We start from the raw sequence: 19,805 nt of genomic DNA on the forward strand, positions 1-19,805 counted from the left end.
AGGTAGAGTAGGATGCCCGGCTCTAGGAGAAAGAAAACTCTGGACTATGGCGAAAATTTCTTTACTATTATTGCTGGCTTTTTCAATACGTCCAGCATAGTAGCTACTTTTGGCCGCCTTAATTTCATTGTAGTATTCCTTTTGGGAGCAGCGCAGCAGCTTCTTAGCCTCAGGCGAATAGTCATGCCTCCATGCCCTCTCCAGTTTCTTACACTTCAACTTCTGCTCCCGTAGCCCATGGGTAAATCAGGGCTGGGAAGGCGAGAAGTGAGGTCGGCAGATGCGATTATTCTGCAAGGAAACTGCCGAGCCGTTCGCCATCCAGGTGTTAAAAGGGTCGACTGCTGCATTGATTTCCGTGGTCGGCGACGGCTGGCAGCCAGAGAGGAATTCGGAAAGGGATGCAACATTGATACGTTGCTGATGGGCCTGAGGATGAGTTGACATTAATCCAGAGTCAGTTGCCAGTGTCCAGGAAAATCTAATCAGTCCATGGTCGGTCCAGGTCATAGGTTCTGGCCGCTCCATAATGATGTCAAAATTGGAGCAGACTAGATCAAGGACATGGCCACCCACATGCGTTGGAGTCTCCACCCATTGTTTAAGATGGGCCATTGATAAGGTTTCACCAAATCTAATGGCCTCACTGTAGTCCGGGATATCCATATGGATGTTGAAGTCCCCCAAGAGAAGATATTTTACAAACTGGAGTGTGCGGGGTATGATGGTTTCTTCAAAATCCCCTATGAAGTTGCCAACATAACCTGGAGGGCGATAAACTAGCGAGCCACCCAATGTACAGTGTGAGTTAAAAACAAGGCTAAAGTGTAGGAGTTCCGCTTCACTAAAACCTTCCAGGGGTTCACATACGAGGGTCCAATGCTCTCTATAGATCACTGCGATCCCTCCCCCTCTACCACTGGGGCGGTCTACTCTACTGTTTTTGAACCCTCGTGGAATTGCAAGTTCTACCACCGGGGCGCACGAATCGTTCATCCAGGTCTCCGTAATGAAGAATAGATCAAGCTGATTCTCCCCTAGGATGTCGAAGATGTCCGCTGCGTGTCTCACTAGAGATCTAGCATTAATAAGGGCCGCTCGGATCCGCATGGTATCCGTGCTAGCTTGAGCAAGATGGACCCCAGGCTCGGGGAGGAGGTAGCTACAGGCCGAGCACAATCTGGCCTGGCTGTCGCTTACCAACCAGGTATTACTCTCCACGCAGCCACGGGATCTAAGAGCCATCAAGTCTGTACGAGTATAACTCAGTGCAGTGCGGGGCTGGCGCATGATGAGACACCCTACGGGCCCTGCCCTGGGCCCGTCCGGGACACGGACGGGCACAGACGGGCCCTCCTTTGGCGCTCCTTCGGCGCGCAGACGGCGCGCCCGCTGCGCAGCGTTTGACTCCCAAGAGTGTTTCTGGGCTATGCGGCCTCCCTCACTAGAATCGTCAAACATGAATAGTTGCTCTGTTCCAGTAAAGTACCGTCCAGTGTAATGAGTTCATTGTTTCCACTTCTCTGCTGCAGCTCTGCTCATCGAAAAGCAGGCCAACTCATTGCTAACACGTGTTGCAATACCCCGTCCAAGGCCTTTATTGCAAACAGAAGCTGCAGACGGTGTGATCCCAAGGCCAGCCAAGCCCATCGGACTTGGTACACCACATGCATTCTCCAGTTCCCGCCATTGTTCCACTTTGGTATTCCACTGCCTCTCATAAAGCTACAAGAAAGCATATGTGTAATCTAATTTAAAACAAGCATTTGCAATGCCATAGGTCTGGCATTAGGAACGTTTGAGCTATTGGTATTGTAAATGACACATTTTTTATTTATGTTTTGTTTTTAAAAATTGCGAAATTAATAGCTTTGTCATTTACAATGCCAATAGTTATAACTTTCGCAAATGTGACACCTATAGCATTTGTAATGCAATTTGTGTTGTATTTACGTGACTTACATGTGTTGATATTACAAATAACAATGGCTTTTATTTTTTTTAATAATACTTAGATAAAAGTTATTGTAATTTATAATGGCAATAGCTTAAACTTTTGTAAATAATTTTTGTGAAGATTAAGTTCAGAGTATTTTATTCTGACGAAAATCCAAGAACAGAAGTGAAATATTAACATCTTTTTGTTACATTTGGAACATTGAGAGAACATATTTGAACCAGTTGTTGTTGAATGGTTGCACAGATTGATGCTGTGGTGGCGCTGAGTGATGTTGTGGTGGCGAACAAGTGATGCTGTGGCGTTTAGTGATGCTGTGGTAGCGCATAGTGATGTTGTGGTGCCCCTGAGTGATGTTGTGGTGCCCCTGAGTGATGTTGTGGTGGTGCTGAGTGATGCTGTATGCTATGCTAGGTTTTGTTTTGCTATGCTATGTTTTGTTATGCTATGTTTTGTTATGCTATGCTTTGTCATGAGGGGGTGTAAGGGTGTGTGAGGGTGTGAGGGTGTGAGTGTGTGAGGGTGAGGGGGTGTGAGGGTGAGGGGGTGTGAGGGTGAGGGGGTGTGAGGGTGAGGGGGTGTAAGGGTGAGGGGGTGTAAGGGTGAGGGGGTGTGAGGGTGAGGTGGTGTAAGGGTGAGGGGGTGTGAGGGTGAGTGAGGGAGGGTAAGGGGGTGTGAGGGTGAGTGAGGACAAGGGTGTGTGAGGGTGAGGGGTGGGAGAGGGGGGGGTGTGAGGGTGACGGGGTGTGAGGAGGATGGGTGTGTGAGGGTGATGGGCTGTGAGGGTGTGTGAGGTTGTGAGGGTTTGCAGGGGTGAGGGGGTGTGAGGGGGTTTGTGAGGGTGAGGGTGAGTGAGGGGCTGTGTAAGGGTGAGTGGGGGGTGTGAGGGTGAAGGGGCTGAAATCCTTGGGATCAGATTCTATGTGTCATACTGCAATCCCGGGACTGAATTGTATGCATCAGATGGAAGCCCTTGCACCAGATCCCAGACGTCCAATGTCAGTCCCATAGGTGATCCCATGTGTCGTTCAGGTACGCACAGAGAACTGACCTTACAACTAGAGCGCAGCTATCCAGGCGCGAGGCCCCCCGCTTTCATATCTTAATGGTTAGGAAATTAACAGGGGAACCCTACTCACTGGGAGCCTGGGTAAAGTATTTCTACAAAAACAATGGCTCCTGTGGACAATTACTCAAATAATATGGTAATATTACTGCACAATGTGGCGGAGTATAGAGTTGATGTTATTTTTACATTATTTTTGCATTGATAGGTTTTTTGAACCGTGGACAAGTTTCATGAATTGGTAAAAAATCATTACGAGTACACCAAATTGAGTCACGACAGGGGTGAGTTCGGATCGCCATCTCCATGCACATGTGCATATCTTGCAGTTGACCGTATCCTTAGTTACTGACCCTCCTATAATTGTCCTTTTTATTACAATTAGGTCCCGGCTGGGATCTCTGCAAGTTGCTTTCATTCACCTTCATCACGGTGTCACTGTTTTTGTATACATATTTACAAGCATTGAGCAGGTATTTCAAACCTTTCCTTCGAATTTATATATAGTTCCCTATAGATGCGTTGGTCCATAGGTCTAAAAATCTTTATTTAAACCTTTATTTTTTAGGTGCCCCGTATACAGTCAGTCCTGAAGAGACCTTCTATCCATACAAGGTCGAAACGTCGTCGACAACTTGTAAAGAAGCAGACCGTTTTTTAAGTTGGCATTACTGGTCAACTTGAATATTAATTTTGAAACTAACCAATAGGTCGCCTCTTTTCTTTTCTTTCCAAAAAACGAATTCACAATAGAAACCCTATGTCACTCCCTTTTCTTTGTATGAAATTTTGTAAATAAGTTGTGTTTTTTGTTCAAAAATATTCACTTGGGACACAAATTCACTGTTTTCAATTTGTATAAGTGTATATAAATGTGTATATTGTCTATATGTGTAAAATCAGTATTTAATTTGGCTGGTATTCAAATATATTCTTCCAGTGTATACACCACTTACTTGCCTTTCGTCTGTTTTCAAATCACCCACATTGCCATTGTGCAGTAATATTACCATATTATTTGAGTAATTGTCCACAGGAGCCATTGTTTCTGTAGAAATTCATATCTTAATAAGTCTTTTCAGCTTGCTTGAGTTGTTACATCACACGCATCCACTCAATCCTGGTTCACAACCTCTGCATGGAGAAATCAGCAATGCAGACCATTTTCAGAATGCATTGCCTTAATTACTTCCCCTGTGCATCAGTTCCCAGCGTCTCCACATCTTCAGGCGCCAAGCCCAGAGCAATAACACATCCGGCCAGACCACGGCTTTGACCCCTGCGCAGTCCTCCATTGACATCACGCGAGTCTATTCCATCCGGCTCACCGGTGCCTCCCTGAGGGGAATTGATACTTAGGCCGACAAAATAGGCCGCCGTCGACACTTCGCCCCGAGTACAGTTGTGGCGCCCCTGCAGAGCGCGCGCGCTCGATATCAGTAGTTCACAGACGGAGTTATTTTCCGCCTCTTTAGAAGGGGCCGCTTGCTGTGTCTGTTCTGGATGTGGTGTGTTGTATTAACAGCATGGTCTGTTGAAATCCAGCCAAGCCTGAATCTGCATAAGGAAGTGGACCTCACGTGGAGACCAGGCCTGTGCAGGTATTACTGACGGGCTTGTTAAAAAGAATCTCCGCGCTTTCTCCTTTAACAGTCCTTTCCTCCCTGGCAGACACAAACCTGATGCGTGGTTATTAACCAGAGATAAATTCAATTGTGCAAATTACTGTTCCCTCCCCGTCTCAACAAGGCACTACTGCCCCCGCTGCTCTGGCTGCAGTACATCAGAACAGGATAATTGCATAAACAAATATTGTTTAAGTACCAGCAAGGGCTAAAGGTCTACAATCAACACAGTGCCCGTTGTAACGTTAGGGCGGTCCAAACCGAATGCGTTAACTGTGCAGAGGCCAAACACTTAAAAAAACAAGAGGTGCTAATGCTACCCGCGCTGAATGCTGGCTGCCGAGGGACATGCGAAAAAAGCCCGGTGAGTGTGTGTGTGTGGGGGGGGGTGCGCACGCGTGTGTCTGTGTGTGCGTGTGTCTGTGTGCGCGTGTTTCTGTTTAAGGGGGGGGTGCGTGTGTGTATGCAGTGTGTGTGTGTGTGTGTGCCTGTGTGTGTGCATGCATGTGGCTGTGTATGTGCGCATGCGTGAGTGTGGCTTTGTGCGAGAGGCTGACTTACTGTGAATGTGAGACAGGAGATGTGCACGGCGCCGGGCTGGGCGTGCGCGCCCACGAGGTGAAATCGCCGAGGGCTTGCGCGTGCACATCCCCTGTCTCAGATTCCCAGAAAGTGGGCAACAATAGATACTTCGCTGGACGCAATGCTTCGCATTGCTTTTACCAGCTCGACCTAAAAAACGACATCTCGTTTTTTGTTTTCAATAAATGAGGAAATTGTAACCCTGAATGGTCTTAGTACTAACTTAATAGAGGTGATAACATTGTGAAACGAAGCCTCAAGCCCTGTCTCTTCCCCATCTCTGCCCCGATAAGTAAACTCTTAAAGGCTGACGTGTGGTGCTTCACTCCCCTGTGTCTCGCTCGCTTAAAGTCCAGTCCGTGCTTCTCATGGACCTCGGGTTATGTTAGCATCGTCTGTTGTGTATGGTATCTGTGGCAGGTTCAGGGCGTTGCATACAGGGTAGGTTGATGGGTTCTTACCTGAAGTGCAGGTCCTTGAAGGAGAACTGTGACTCGATGATGCCCGTGGTCTTGACTCGGGAGCGCAGCACGTCCTGCTCGTTGGGGAGGTATGTTGTGGCGGTGATCCTGTCCAGCTCATTGAGGTAGCTGCAGGCAAAACCAAAAGAGGGCACTCAGCACTGCTTACATAAAAGTCACTAGGGGAGTGTTTTATTCACACTGTGCTCCTTGCACACACTTCGTCGGAGTGTGTGAGACTTAACACTAGAGCGACCCTGCTTCCGAGCGTTGCTGATAAATAAGTGAAATGAAGCACAGACATTGGTGGCACTATTTGGTGAAGTTTGGAGGTTGTGTTTAGACTTTAAGTTTTCCCTTCCTTGGTCACTAAACCTTATTTTTTCCTAACTCTTAACTTATGAAGGAGCCCTTACTTAGCAGGTGCTGTGGAATGGAGGAGAGAGAAGGAAATGTGTGATGTGTGAGTGGAAGAAAGGAGTGTTGTGAGAAGCAGGATATTGGTAAGAAAAGTCAGATGAGCCTAAAAAAATTCACACTACTTTGGAATACCTATTGAGTGACCGCCGCTGAATCAGAGTCGTGGTATTGCGGCTCAACATGTTAAAAATTAACATGGCCAGGCCCCATCATGAGAGCCTGTGGTTAATAGTTCCATCATCACCCACCACCCCGTTCACCCTCCAGTACTTTGTTAGGTATCTATGTGTTTCCGACATCTTCTACAGTGCAACATGTCACCCCCCTCCCCGAGGAGAGGGATCGCCTAGTTCTCCCATTGTTCTTGTGGATGTTAAAGCGAAGATTGGAAGCGAGCCAGGAAACGGAGCATCTTAAATGGAGGGTAGTGAAATCAAAGTAAAGGTTGGTGAGACTGGAAGGAAGGAGAAAGATCGTGACAACTAGAAGAGGCGGAAGAGTAGAAGTAAAGATGATTGAGAGGAAGATAAGAAATGGAAGTGAAGATGGTGAGATTATGAGGAGGGGAGAAGAATGGAAATAAATATGAAATATCAAAAGTAGGGGCGGGAATTAATGTAACCAAAAGTAGTTCATCAGGAGCTGGATATGGTGTGGAATGGAAACATAGATTAAAGATCAGGTTGCGTGGACCGAAGGGAACTGTAAAGATGGGGCATGAGGAAGAGGAGAAGACGAATAGAAGTAAAGACGGGAAGATTAGAAGAAAGGGACAGGAATGGAAGCATTTATGGGGCGGGTAAGAGGGAAAGATTAATATAGCAGGAGAACAGAATTTAAAGAATTTTGTTGCTGCAGATATGGACTTACTAGGGCGCGGAGTCATTAAGCTGGTACTCAGCGGCTCGTTCGAAGCAGGCCTGGACCCCCTCATCCTTCCACAGTCTCTTGATCACATCCACCAGCTCCGGTGGCATGGTGCCCTCCTCGATGGAATCAGCCAGGTGGCAGAGAAGACGTCCATCCTCCTGGCAGAGACAGGTTCAGAGGACAGGAATGAGTTAATGAATGAATAATGTGTTTCATTGGAGCATTCTGTGATTCCTCTTGCCTTTAGCCACTCACCAGAGGTAGTCTTTACCTCTATGAAGCAGTCTTACTTAAGCAAAAAGATATTTATGCATTTTTGTTTATTGTGGAGTTGCAGCACGAACCTTTGACTAGGGTTTGCCAGCATTTTGACATTATTAATTTTATGTAATGTTGGAATACCTTTTTTGAGCGGAGTGTGCCAGAGCAGTGTTGTGATCTAAAACTGGAATTAAAGGTAGTGGCAGCAGACGGGAACGAGAACCTTTGGCTTTGACTTGGAGACAGAAGTAGGTTGTTACTCCTCTCGCCGGAAGTTGAGCCTCCACGGATAGGAGTTCTAGAGCGCCATAGCTTATACTGAGACACTCTTACCACCAATGCACAATTTTAAGAAAAATTGAACTATAAGACATTTCGGTCTTTTTATCTTCAGGGATTGTGAAGGAGCACAATACTAATTTATTAAATGTAGTGTTCTTGTCCAGTGATCCACACTGTCTCAGAGGAAAGGAAAGAAGGCGTCCGGCCTCTGCTTTGTGGTCATGTTATCCAAGCATGAGTCTAATTTTTGAAGTCTAAATTTTATATAGTGCACTTATTTCTTACAGAGGGATGCATTCTGCCTGCAGAAGCTTGAACTTTTACGGTCTGCTGCTAAGCCTAGTTTAAGGCATTTTTTAAATTTCGGTTGCATACACTTTTAGATGTCAGCTCGCGAGAGCACTGGGCCTTCCACCTATGACAGCGAGGCCTTGGTGAGCTCTGGGAACAAATCCAGAGAAACGCATAACTTTTAAAAAATGATTTCTTTCTTCGCGGGCATCTAACGTAAGAACGCAGTGGCACCGAAGAGTACATGCTTTCTCCATGGGATAGGAAGTGTATACATGTTGTGAATTCTGGATTCTTGCTCCAGGAAAGCCAGCGAGTGCTAAATAGACCCACTTCTGTAGTTCATGGAATAAGGCACCAGTGCAGGCACAGTTTGTGAGAATGCAAGTATCCTTAAAATTCTCCTCAGGAACTTGGGGCTGTTTTACAACAACAAAAATGTAGGAGATAAATGAACACTCATAAGCAAAACTGGGCCCTTAGTTATTAAGTCTGGCATTAGCCAAGACTTTTTGATTTTTCTAAAATGTACTCAATAATGTTCTTACTTAGAGAGGCTGTCAGCCACCCACTTCATCCATTTGTTGTTGGGTAATTTATATTTTTCTTTAGCCTCCTACTGCATGCAGTGAGGGGCAAGGAGTCAGCCTATTTCAGCCATTGGCTAACTTCACTGTGAGTGACACCATTATGCACTTTCACAAAAAGCACCTCCACACACCAAATAATTCCCTTCACTATCAGTGACTACTATGGCAATGTTTGCTTCTTTAGGGCAACTTTGTTTGTTGTTGTTGCTTTTAACCACTTAAAAAAATGGTTTTAGCCTGGCACTCCCCCAATAATAAAATGTTATAAAACCAATGGCAAAGCGAAACAAGCATTGAACATTTTAAAGGCAGGCCGCCAGGCAGATAACGCCAGACCTATTGACTTTGCCAGTGTTTGTTAACGTTGTTCCCCAGAGCAAGGCAGCCGCAAATGCAGAGCTCAGAGGGCCGCGCCCCTAGAAGAAGAGCATCTGTCAGGTCCACTGACATCATAAACTGCGTTTTGCCAGGGCTGGGCCTACATTTGTTAATTCAGATTTTGGGGCCTGAGTGCCTCAGACCTTATCAAGCACAGAAGGAGTGCGGCATCTGAGCGGCTGAAAACACACCTGAGTGCCACTGCTCCCCTCGGAGTTACTAGGAAGGATGACCTATATTCAGGGGCAGGAGGAAAACACTGAAAAGTTAGGACAAGGCACCGTACGTAAATCGGATGCACTGGTGGCAGTGCTGGAAAAGGGAAAACTTATACTGGGATCAGCTAAATTGGGGTCCCATAGGTGGAACAGAAAGGGACTGGGGTCACGAGGGGTGGAATCATGAGGACTAGATCTGACAATGAACTCAGACATTTTTTTTAAATAAAAACTCTGCTCTAAAGAAATTAGCTTCAAGAATTTGTGCTGGCTTACTCAATTGTTGAAAAAAGACTGCCTTTTAAAATATTTTATAGGTTAAAAGGAACCCACTACAACGATTTGTGTTTAGCCAACAATTTCCATGGGATAATAACAGTAAATTAATCCCGATGGCTTAATGCACTTGCTGAAGAAATCTGTGTGCTCTTTAGCCAATGGTTTGACTCATCGTAAAATAACCTAGACAGTTAATGTGCCTGTTGCAAAGCATAACCGGCAACTTGCAGGTCACAGACATCTATTTTATGTAGACAGCTCAGTGGGCGACTGCTTTTGCAGCAGTGGCCATTGAATTACCTGCAGGTTACATTTCATAATCCTTGCAATATAGTTTAGTCCGTTATGAACCAGCAACACGGGCCATGCTAACTTCAAGGCATAACTATAGATCCTTACAGTTTTTTCCTCACTGCTTTGTAATTCTAAGGTTGCTAAGAAAGGTTTCCTTTGAGTAGCTATGAAGACTTACTATTAAATGCTAAATAAATGATTATTGGTGAAATCACTCATAGAACAGATATAACTTAATTTTTTCAAAAGGTGATTGAGAGAGATTGAGAGTTTGTAGTGAGGAAATTTGATATTTGCACATGTGAATGTTTTAATGAGATATTTGTGTTGTAATCATGTGAAAAATGTAAATGCTTTGCAAAAATTGAAAAATTCTTCTTTTGAAAAATAAGTAATAATAAAAAAATTAATTCAGACAGTATTAGGAGTCTGTAGCGCATGTTTTTGGTCTTTCAATATGGCTGTATTGATTAGATTATAAATATATAAAAAACAGTATTGGCGTTTGTTTTGTTAAATACAAGTCAGTGGCTTGGCCTTACTGTTGGGAGCCCGAACCCAGTGGTGTTGTTAAATGCAGATGAACAGGGCACTTCTAATAACGGTTGTCTTTGAAGCTGCATCTTTTCAATTTCATTTGAAGACACTGTGTTCATGATCTCCCTCCAGTACTTATTGACATCCCTTATTAAAAGGGAGGAAAAGCAGGTATTGCAGATATGTAACCGAGCTAGAGATTAGAAGCACACTTTGGAGACCCATATCTCTGAGTTTGTCCTGGAATATGTCTTCAAATGCAGTAATATGCTGCAGACCAGACCAATAGAACTTAGAGAATGAAAAACAATAAACTCCAATAAATTGAAGGGGTCAATGATACCTGTCCTACTTAGTGTGTCTCAATAGGAAACAAGCATTGGCATAGCCAATAGGTCTCTCTTTGTGGACATTATAAGTGTTTTGCCATGCAACAGTTGAAGTTGTTGCACCAAGGATATTGTGCTGCATAACTAAATACTTATAAGGTCCCAAAAGCGAGACCTAGATGTTCTTTTGAATGTGGGGTTGCCTCCCTTTCAGTGGGTGCAATGCGATGTGCAAGGGACTCAAAGCTCTGGCACGAATGAGGATATCTGATATTTTACATTTTTGTCAATAAAAGGCCTACAGACAAACTTACCTAAGGGGTTCAGTAGAAAAAGACCACTATTGAATCAACACAACATATTTTCTTTCTGTAGATGTGTTAGCTTGATTAGTTTCCTACTGACACCAGCAGATGTCAGCAGAAAACTGCCGGTTTAATAGTATGCATGTCTCCACCATTTGGAATCAAATTTACTGATGTTGAAAGTTTCAGTATGCCTTGTGGAGACCACTCAATATTTTTAGGTCGAGCCTGGGCAGCGCTTGCGCTGCGAGGCATGCTGTACTCAGGTATGGACTTGGAGCGCTGTCCACTCTCCGCCCATATTTTCAGTTGACTCCTGTTACTGTCCTTTCTAAATGGTTGCTTCTGAATCATTAAGAGACTTGTTAGTCCTTCCTTAGTGTTATGTTCCATTCAGGTAACCCAATATAGGCTCAGATAGCAACCTAACCTCTCACCTATATTTCCCCTGCCATTGCACTACATAACAGTTCTTGGTACTGACCTTTTACCTGGTTATGCTATTGCTTACAGGCCGTGGGGTTTTCCCTGAAAACTAGCCTCCTCCATTATGCATGAGGATTCTTGGAAACTCAGCAGGACTACCATCTCCTGCATAATAACTATGTATACAGGTCATTCCTTCCATCATCTTAAGTAATGTAAATTGATACTTGTATAGCGCACTACTCACCCGCAAGGGTCTCAAGGCGCTTGTATGAATACCACTGTGGAACCCATCCTGGCTTTCCCTGTGAGGCGTCCACTCCTGGGCACCCCCAAGGTGGAGGCCAGGCATCCTTAGCGTTGTGGGGGCCGTTGTGGAGATTAAGCAAGCTATTGCCCAGAGTTGCAGAGTGGGACTCCATGATTGGAATAGGCACCGAGGTGAGAATTATCAGGTCCGTGGAATTTTTTGAGCCCAAGACCCGCCCAGGCGGGGAATTGAACCCTGGTCCCGGGCTAGACCTCTGCATCAGGGTCTGCCGCTCTAACCATTGAGCCACACTTCTCCACTAAGTCTGACATGACACAGCAAGGTAGATCCCCTTAGGGTACCACTTTGGGTATATAGACATCATATCTTTGCTGAGGCAGGGAGAAGTGAATAAGGACTTCCACGATGACACACTGACGCAGGACGCTGAGGTTCCTGCACGCAGACACTCCAGCTTGCAGTGGTCTGACATCCCTCGCAGGGTGTCCACCTCGGGACAAAGTCGGGCTCCCACAGTCTCTCACTTCAAGTAATGGGTTGACTTTATCCTAGAGGGATTCTTGGGTCTACACCTATATACATGCTAGGTACACTTACGTACATCTAGGTAGGGTTGCATCGTAGGAGTACGCATCTTATTGTCATGTATTTTTATACTTGCCTGTATTCATCGTTTTAGCACTATGGTAGAAATCTATCATCCTTTTACTCTTTTGGTACTTATAATCATTTAAATCTGTTTCTGTCTAATGGTTGTTTCAGCACACCTATTTTACTCTAGTTTGACTCTGGTTCAATAAATGCTTATTGAAAACGTCCCCACAGTTTATTCTGTGTATCTCCCTGAGACAAAGTGAGCACGAGTGACTAAGCAAAAGTATTACACTGTTTCCACGATCCCTGATGGGACAGATTTGTCATGTTCGATAGTTGCCAAGAACTATTCTCTCCTTGGTAAGAGGGGTTTCTAGTGGCACTGTGAGCTAGTGGGTATACAGGTGAACATACTCGGTGGGGGTGTCTGGAATCAGTTGGGACACCAATCCCATAAGGACCTTTTACTTGTATGGTTACACAGTATGTTTATTTAGTCTGTGAGATCTATTTTCTTTCATTATTTTGTCCTACTCCATTCACAGCACGCTTTCCTGCAATGGCCACGTGTCTTGCTTTCTTTATTTTTCCAGCACGGTCTGCTTACAATAGAGCGGGCACGTGCCTTTCTTTATTTATTAAATGCATTTTTTTTTTTAATCGGCCCATGCAGCGCTATAACGTTTATATCAGCCAAGCACCATTCTTTACGCGAGCCGCGTCTAAAGATATGGGCGTGGACGGCATTAAAATGAAAGGGCGGCAGGGGGCTTTAAAAAAATATATTTATTTGTTTGTCAACTTGACAAAAAAAATATTTGTTTGTCAACTTGACAAACAAATGCTTTATTTTGGTAAAAGCGCCCCACACCGCGCTTTCACTTTAATGTCGCCCACCAATTTCTTTAGATGCAGCTCATCTAAGGAAAGAGCACGGCCGACATTAAAGTGAAAACGCCGCATGGGTACTTTGACAAACAAGATTCTGCAATGCAATAGGTCTAGCATTTACAAGAGTTTCGTAAATTCGAGACTTATTGCATTGCACATGCTTGTTTATGTGTGCAACAAAGACCGTGTCTTAGTTTTCACTTGAATCCATAAACTGCAAAATTTTATGAGCCAGTTATGACAAACGGACTGTATCAAAACAATAAAACACTCATACATTTTTGTGACTGTCATTCTTTAATTTCTCTTGTTTTTATCAGAACAACTTGTGCAATAGAAGCTAAAGAAAAATTTCATTTAGGTCCAGCTCCAACTTTCTACATGAAACACATTCTGAAAAACGGGAAGCTTACTGGAGTACAGAGCGCGTGCGTCTCTGCCTCCACAGTGGCCTTTGCTGGGGCTTGGACACTGAGTACAGGTATAAAGAAGCAATCTTGAGTCAAGTTTTACAAAAGAATAACACAGTTTGACAGTATCTGCAAATTCATCAGAGAAAGAGTAACCCAGATAGGCCCTTTGGAGTATGGTGGGCACCATAGAAGTGACAACTGAGCTTTTCAACTCTTAGATGATCAAGGAAGAGAGCTGAGAGGTCCACAGACTAGCGCTTGGGGTGGCAACCTAACCCTTGGTCCTCACATACTCTTCCTCCAGTCCTGAGTTTTTGTGTGGCAACCTTATAAACTATGGGTATGTTTCTTTGCTTCTAATGACCTCATTCTACCAACATACTTGAAAGCATTTAGATGAAAAATCCAGGCTTAGAAACAGTGTCCATGATGACAAAGATGCCACACTCTTAAATATTCTAGCATGCCCCAGTAAGACCCCCACCCCTTCCAAATACCAGGTAACTTCAGAGAACAGAGATATGAGCTCAAGTGGACCTCTGAGCAAACCACCCTTCACAACACCGGGAGGCCTTTCTAGGGGCAGCAGGAGTTTGTGAAATCCCTATCATAATCCAGATGTGAAATTCTGACAATTTCTCAAAAGTCCTTAGGATTTTGAAAGTTGTCAGCATTCTTCCACTTTCCACAGTGACACAATATTTTCCATCACCAAGTTCCGACAGAGAGGGTACAGACCGAAGCCATGTCCACAGGATTAGAAGAGTGGGACAGAGCTTGGCCTTGACAGAGAGGAATTTGAAAATGAAGGAGTGGTACAGACCGCTCTCTGGTTGCTTCCATAGTCGATGCCCAGGGTGGTCATGGCTCGGATGATGGACAGGATGGACTGCAGCACATTTCCGTAGATGATGGCCTTGAACTCCATGCACTCCTGTTCGGAGTAACCTTCCTGGTGAATAATCCTAAGCAGGAGAAAGACATATCAAGAAGCATCAGTAGGAATGCGAGAGTTTGACCTGGAAACAAAAGGTTCACTGGCTACATGTACACTGCAGCGTAGAATGTACACCCTCAAAATTGTGCTCTAGTGGTTTCCAATCAAATAGCTGCTTATATGAATCAGGCTAGGCATTAGAGTACTTGCATACATGTTTGACTCCTATGGGTGTAGGCATTATATGTACATCTGTGCTTTCTTGTCTTTACATGTTCGGTAGTGCTTATAGAGGAGTGAAAGTAAATCTAGGTTTGATTTGAGGATGATGGTTTACTTCAGATCCTAAACATCTTGTGCACAGCGTGGACATTTCGTTGCGTTGTGAGTGCTACTGTGAACTTTGGCTATGTAATGTCTGGTGTGTCACTGAGACTTATTGTAATAGAGGGTCCTGCTCACTTATTGTATTAGGTGTAGAATTTCATTATGTTGGGTGTTCCCTACTAGACTATGACATTGTTGTATTTTAGGTGTTCCAGTGACTCATTGTGTTGGGTGTGCTGTGGTAGAATTTGTCTTGCTTGTGGTAAGTGTGCAGTAGAGACTTTGACTTTCTTGTGGAAGGCATGTACTAATTGACATTGACTTGCTTGTGGTGGGCCTGTTCTGATTGACTTTGACTTGCTTGTGGCGGGTGCGCTCAAGTCGAATTTGTCTTGCTTGTGGTAAGTGTTCTGTAGAGACTTTGTCGTGCTTGTGGTGGGCGTGTACTGATTGACTTTGACTTCTTTGTGGCGGGTGTGCTCAAGTAGAATTTGTCTTGCTTGTGGTAAGTGTACTGTAGAGACTTTGTCTTGCTTGTGGTGGGCGTGTACTGATTGACTTTGACTACTTTGTGGCGGGTGTGCTCAAGTAGAATTTGTCTTGCTTGTGGTAAGTGTACTGTAGAGACTTTGTCTTGCTTGTGGTGGGCGTGTACTGATTGACTTTGTCTTGCTTGTGCTAAGTGTGCTCTGGTAGACCTTGACTTTTTTGGGTTGGACGCATTGTAGTAGCTATTGCCTTGCTTATGGCAGGTGTGCTCTAGACATGCATGTGTTGGCTGTCCTCTAATGGACTATGACTATAATGCTGCTAAGTTTTGTGTTACAGACAATGTTGTTATGAAGTCACTCTAGTTGAGGATTCTTTGAAAGACTTAAACATTTGTCAGTGGGAAGTTTTCAGATGGAATTAGTGTAGTGTTCTAGTGATTTTGGAATGTTCACTGTGGGTTCCTCCTTAGTGTTCCGAATTGAACCTGGGTTTTGAAGGGGAGTTTGACGGTTGTTGTACTTGCTGTTGGCTGCTGCGCAGCACTTGTGCCATGGAATAAACACATCTTTATTTTACCTCAACTGTGTTACGGATGTATTTACTACAAAATACTTGGCGACGATACAAGGGCACAAGTGTCTGCCGAACCCACGATAAGAGAGAAACGTAGTTACCTATTTGTACTAGCCGAGATCTGCGAAGAAGTCGTTCGAAAAAGAGGCAGACGACGAAGAAGTTGCAGAGGTGGCCGATTAATGAAAAAAAGGTACTGTGGCAAATATTTAAGAATTTACGCGGCAGCAGGAGCAGCAGCAGCGCAACCGTTTGAAGGGAAAAGATTGCATCTAAAAAAAGCTGCGCGCGCAACGTTAAGGTCAGCGCACCAGTTTGCCAAAGGCGGACATATTTCAAGTAATTGTTGGTGTCTCTTAAACGGATCTACGCAACGCGCGTGTGACGCATTGGACGTGGGTGCCATCTTGTGTGTACAAAGAGAGACTAATCAGAGCGGCATTACGCTAGTGCGTGTGACGTATTTGACGTGGACGCCATCATGGGTGAAGCAAAAAAAAAAAGGCCTCATTTTCGAGGGAAACAACGTGCAAGATGATGAATATTTAATCGGAAAAAGTTGTTTTGGAAAATAACGAAGTGACGGAGCATGTACACGGTGACACGCACACCTGTGAGGATGTATTATTAACTCTCCTTCGAGAAAAAGACAAATACAAAGAAAGAATCGAAGAGTGAAATCAACACCTTTTCTTTACTTATTTACCGAGATGTGCATGTCGAAGCAACAGAGAGCTGATGTGTTTCAACAGTGATGTGCACACCAGAGACAGTATTTTTTAAATTATTTAAGTGTTAATACATATTTTGATTTTGATTTATTTTTATTTTAGGTTTAAAGCATTTTATTAAGACAAAAACATAGGGAGAGGGAACAGGAGGTTAGGGTTACATACATTGAAGCGAAGGAAATAAGTACGATACTACGAGTGCGACGGTGGACCAGTCCCCTGTGGAAAAGGAAGCAGCAGCAATTGAAAAAAGCTAAATATAAGCAACACCTTCATTCTGGGCATAGTCAACACCATCAGTCTGAGCAGAGAGCAATAAACAGTAACACAAGGAAACCCAACCCACCATCCCCTAAACCCCCCCCCCCCTGCCCCCCCGGAACACCCAAACTCACCCCAACTCCCCCCTCCCCCGTCCAATATATCGCTAATAACACTACCTGCCCCCCGCCGCACCCCCCCCCCTCCATGAACCCAGCCCCGCTATCCCTCCTAGTCTGCTGGAATCACCGGTGGCGTCAGCCTTAGAAGTCTAAGGTACCTCGGGCAGGTGAGTTCCCTAAATTCCGTAGTTAAAAGCACACGAAAGGGCTGCCACAGCTCATCAAATTGGTCTATCTCCCCCGCTACCGTGAGTGACAATTTTTCCATACCCAGCACATGCCAGAGCCTGTGCAACCAGCCAGTGATGGAGGGGACCGTGGTGGTGCGCCAGTGAATTAGGATGTTCTGAACCGCTGAGCCCAGCGCTATCGCGATTTGCCTGCCCCTGCGGGACTTCAGCGGATACATCAGGCCATTAGGAAGGCCCAGCAATACATACGCCGGAAAGCGCGGTAATTCAATTTCAAAATGCTTATCAACCTCATCAAGAACCTCCTTCCAATACGCAGCCAACAAAGGACAATCCCAAAGAATATGTGAAAGGGTCCCCACCTGACCACAACCTCTCCAGCACTCCCTCTCGATATGCCTGTTCATCTCGTGCAGTCTCTCTGGGGTGTAGTACCAGTATGTGGACACCTTGGTGAATGTCTCAGTGAGGCCAGTGTGATATGCTGAGTGTCTCGCACGGTGTGCAATCTGATCCCACTCCTTATGGCTAAGTGTCCTACCTAATTCCCTATGCCAGCGTTCCCTGCCCGGATTGTAGTAGTGAAACGGAGGGGGCTGTAAGAACTTGTAGAGATCAGTGATCAGTTTAGCATCGGAGGTGCGGGTCACCAGCCACCGCTCGTATGATGTTATCTGACGATCAGCTGTGTCCCGCACCTGGGGTTGAAGCGCCCAGTGCCGGACCTGCATGTATCGCAGTCTATCCGATTCCGGCAGGTGGAACTCCTGTTGAAGATGCTGAAAGGGGACCACCCCCTCCGAACCATAAATCTGAAAGAGCGCCCGACAGCCCGCCGCCCTCCAATGGGAGAAAGCGCCCGGCTCCATCCCCGGGGAGAAATCAGGATTACCCACTATGGGCGTAAATGGTGAGGGGAACGTGGTGAGTTCCCGAGCCTCGCAAACTGTGTCCCACACTCTCAGGGGAACCCGCGTGACAAAGGAAGCGTAAAGGTTGGGGGGGGGGGGGGGGGGGGGGGCGGTGAACCCGGCGCAAGAATGGAACTTCCTGGAGGGTACGCCCTGCCACCGCCTGGTCCTGAAAAAGCCAGTGTTTATCGGATTCCCACCTACTCCACAAGGTAGCGCAGCTGCGCCGCCTGAAAATATTTCCGGAGGTCCGGAATACCAAGGCCCCGGGGCAAGCGTGGAGAGAACCCTCTTCATCCGCGGCTTGCGGCCTTGCCAGACAAAGCGTGCGATGTCAGCTTGCGTCTGCCTGATCCAACCCACTGGCGGCTGGAGCGGCAAGGCTCGGAAAAGGTATAGGATTTGGGGCAGAACCGTCATCTTGACCGCTGCAATTCTGCCAAGCCAAGACAACAAGCCCTTGCTCCAGCGGCCAAGCTCCTCCTTGATCTTCTTACTAAGAGAGGTGTAGTTAGCCGATACCATCTCAGGCAACGTCGGCGCCAGCAGAATCCCCAGGTATGGCACCAGGGAAGATGACCACTGCATGGGAAAGAGCCGCTGAAGGTCCTGTCTAGTATCCGCCGCCAGAGACACATCTAGAGCCACCGACTTGCCCATGTTCATTTTGAAACCAGCCACTCGCGAAAAAGCATCCAATTCGTGGATGCAGGCGGGAAGGGGCCTCCTGGGATCGTCCAGGGTCAGCAGGACATCATCCGCATAAAGACTGACTGTGTGAACGAACTGCCCCATCTTGATCCCGATTGTATCCGGGTTTTGGCGGATCCTCTGGGCAAACGGCTCCATGTAAAGAGCAAAGAGGAGTGGGGAAAGTGGGCATCCCTGTCTAGTGCCGCGCTCAATTGCAAAACTACGGGAGCTGCACCCATTGACCCTCACCGTCGCTGAAGGGTGCCTGTAACAGTTGAAAACCATCGAGCAGAATTTATCACCGATGCCCAGTTTCTTGAGCACCTGCTCGAGGTAAGGCCAGTGTACCCTGTCGAAGGCTTTCTCGGCATCCACCGCCAGCAGCATCCGCTCACCTGGGATCCGTGAAGCCTTCTCCAGAATGTGCGTCACTCGCTTAGTAATGTCGACAGTCTGTCTGCCGGGCACAAAGCCAGCCTGGTTGGCTTCGAGCAGGCCCGGGAGGTGCAGGGCCAGCCTGGATGCCAGAATCCCCGTGTACAACTTAAGGTCGACATTCAGGAGCGAGATGGGTCTATATGAGCCACACAAGGCCCGATCCTTCCCAGGCTTCGGGATCACTGAGACCGTCGCTCTCAGGAGATCCGGCGGGATGGCTCCTGATTCGGAGAAGGAATTAAACAGCCGGGCGAGGATAGGGGCCACAACCGGGCAAAAGGTTTTGTAAAACAGGGACGTGTAACCATCCGGGCCCGGGGCTTTCCCGTGCTTAAGTCTGGCTATCGCAGAAATCACCTCCTCGACGTGGATATCGCGCTCAAGATATTCCGCCTGAGCGGAGTCTAACGCCGGAAGGGTCACTGATTCCAGATATTCCACGGCTTCCCGCGACGAGGGGGGCTCCCCGGCGTACAGCGCCTCATAGAAACTACAAAAAGTTTCCGCGACCTCCGCATCACCAGAAACAGCCACCCCGTCTGTACCCAAGAGTTCCTTCACCACATTACGCTGTTGCGCGACACGGAGCCTGTGTGCCAAGAGTTTGCCACACCTATCCCCCCCTGTGTAGAAGGCATGTTTCAGACGTAACGCTGCGTATTCCGCCCTGTCCATGTCCAGCGCCGACAGGAGCTTCCTGGCAGCCTTCAACTGCCTCCAAACCCTTGGGGCACCCGTACGGCGGTGGACCTGTTCTAGCTCCCGGACCTGGGAAGTCAGCTCCTCCCT

The 19,805-nt window shown here is 46.3% G+C and overlaps 1 protein-coding gene across 2 annotated transcripts in view; it reads right to left on the minus strand.

Moving 5' to 3' along the window:
* The window catches only part of GNAT2 (G protein subunit alpha transducin 2), a 222,106-nt gene that overhangs the window by 34,127 nt on the left and 168,174 nt on the right, over positions 1-19,805 (minus strand). For both annotated transcript variants that reach the window (XM_086923569.1, XM_086923568.1), the window contains exons 3-5: positions 14,164-14,305; positions 6,982-7,139; positions 5,692-5,820 (exon numbers count right to left, since the gene is read on the minus strand). In XM_086923569.1, the coding sequence (XP_086779695.1) occupies positions 5,692-5,820; positions 6,982-7,139; positions 14,164-14,305 (429 nt within the window). The remainder of the gene's footprint in view (positions 1-5,691; positions 5,821-6,981; positions 7,140-14,163; positions 14,306-19,805) is intronic.

This window comes from Lissotriton vulgaris, chromosome 5 (genome assembly GCF_964263255.1).
Source record: "Lissotriton vulgaris chromosome 5, aLisVul1.2, whole genome shotgun sequence".
Taxonomy (NCBI): Eukaryota; Metazoa; Chordata; class Amphibia; order Caudata; family Salamandridae; genus Lissotriton; species Lissotriton vulgaris.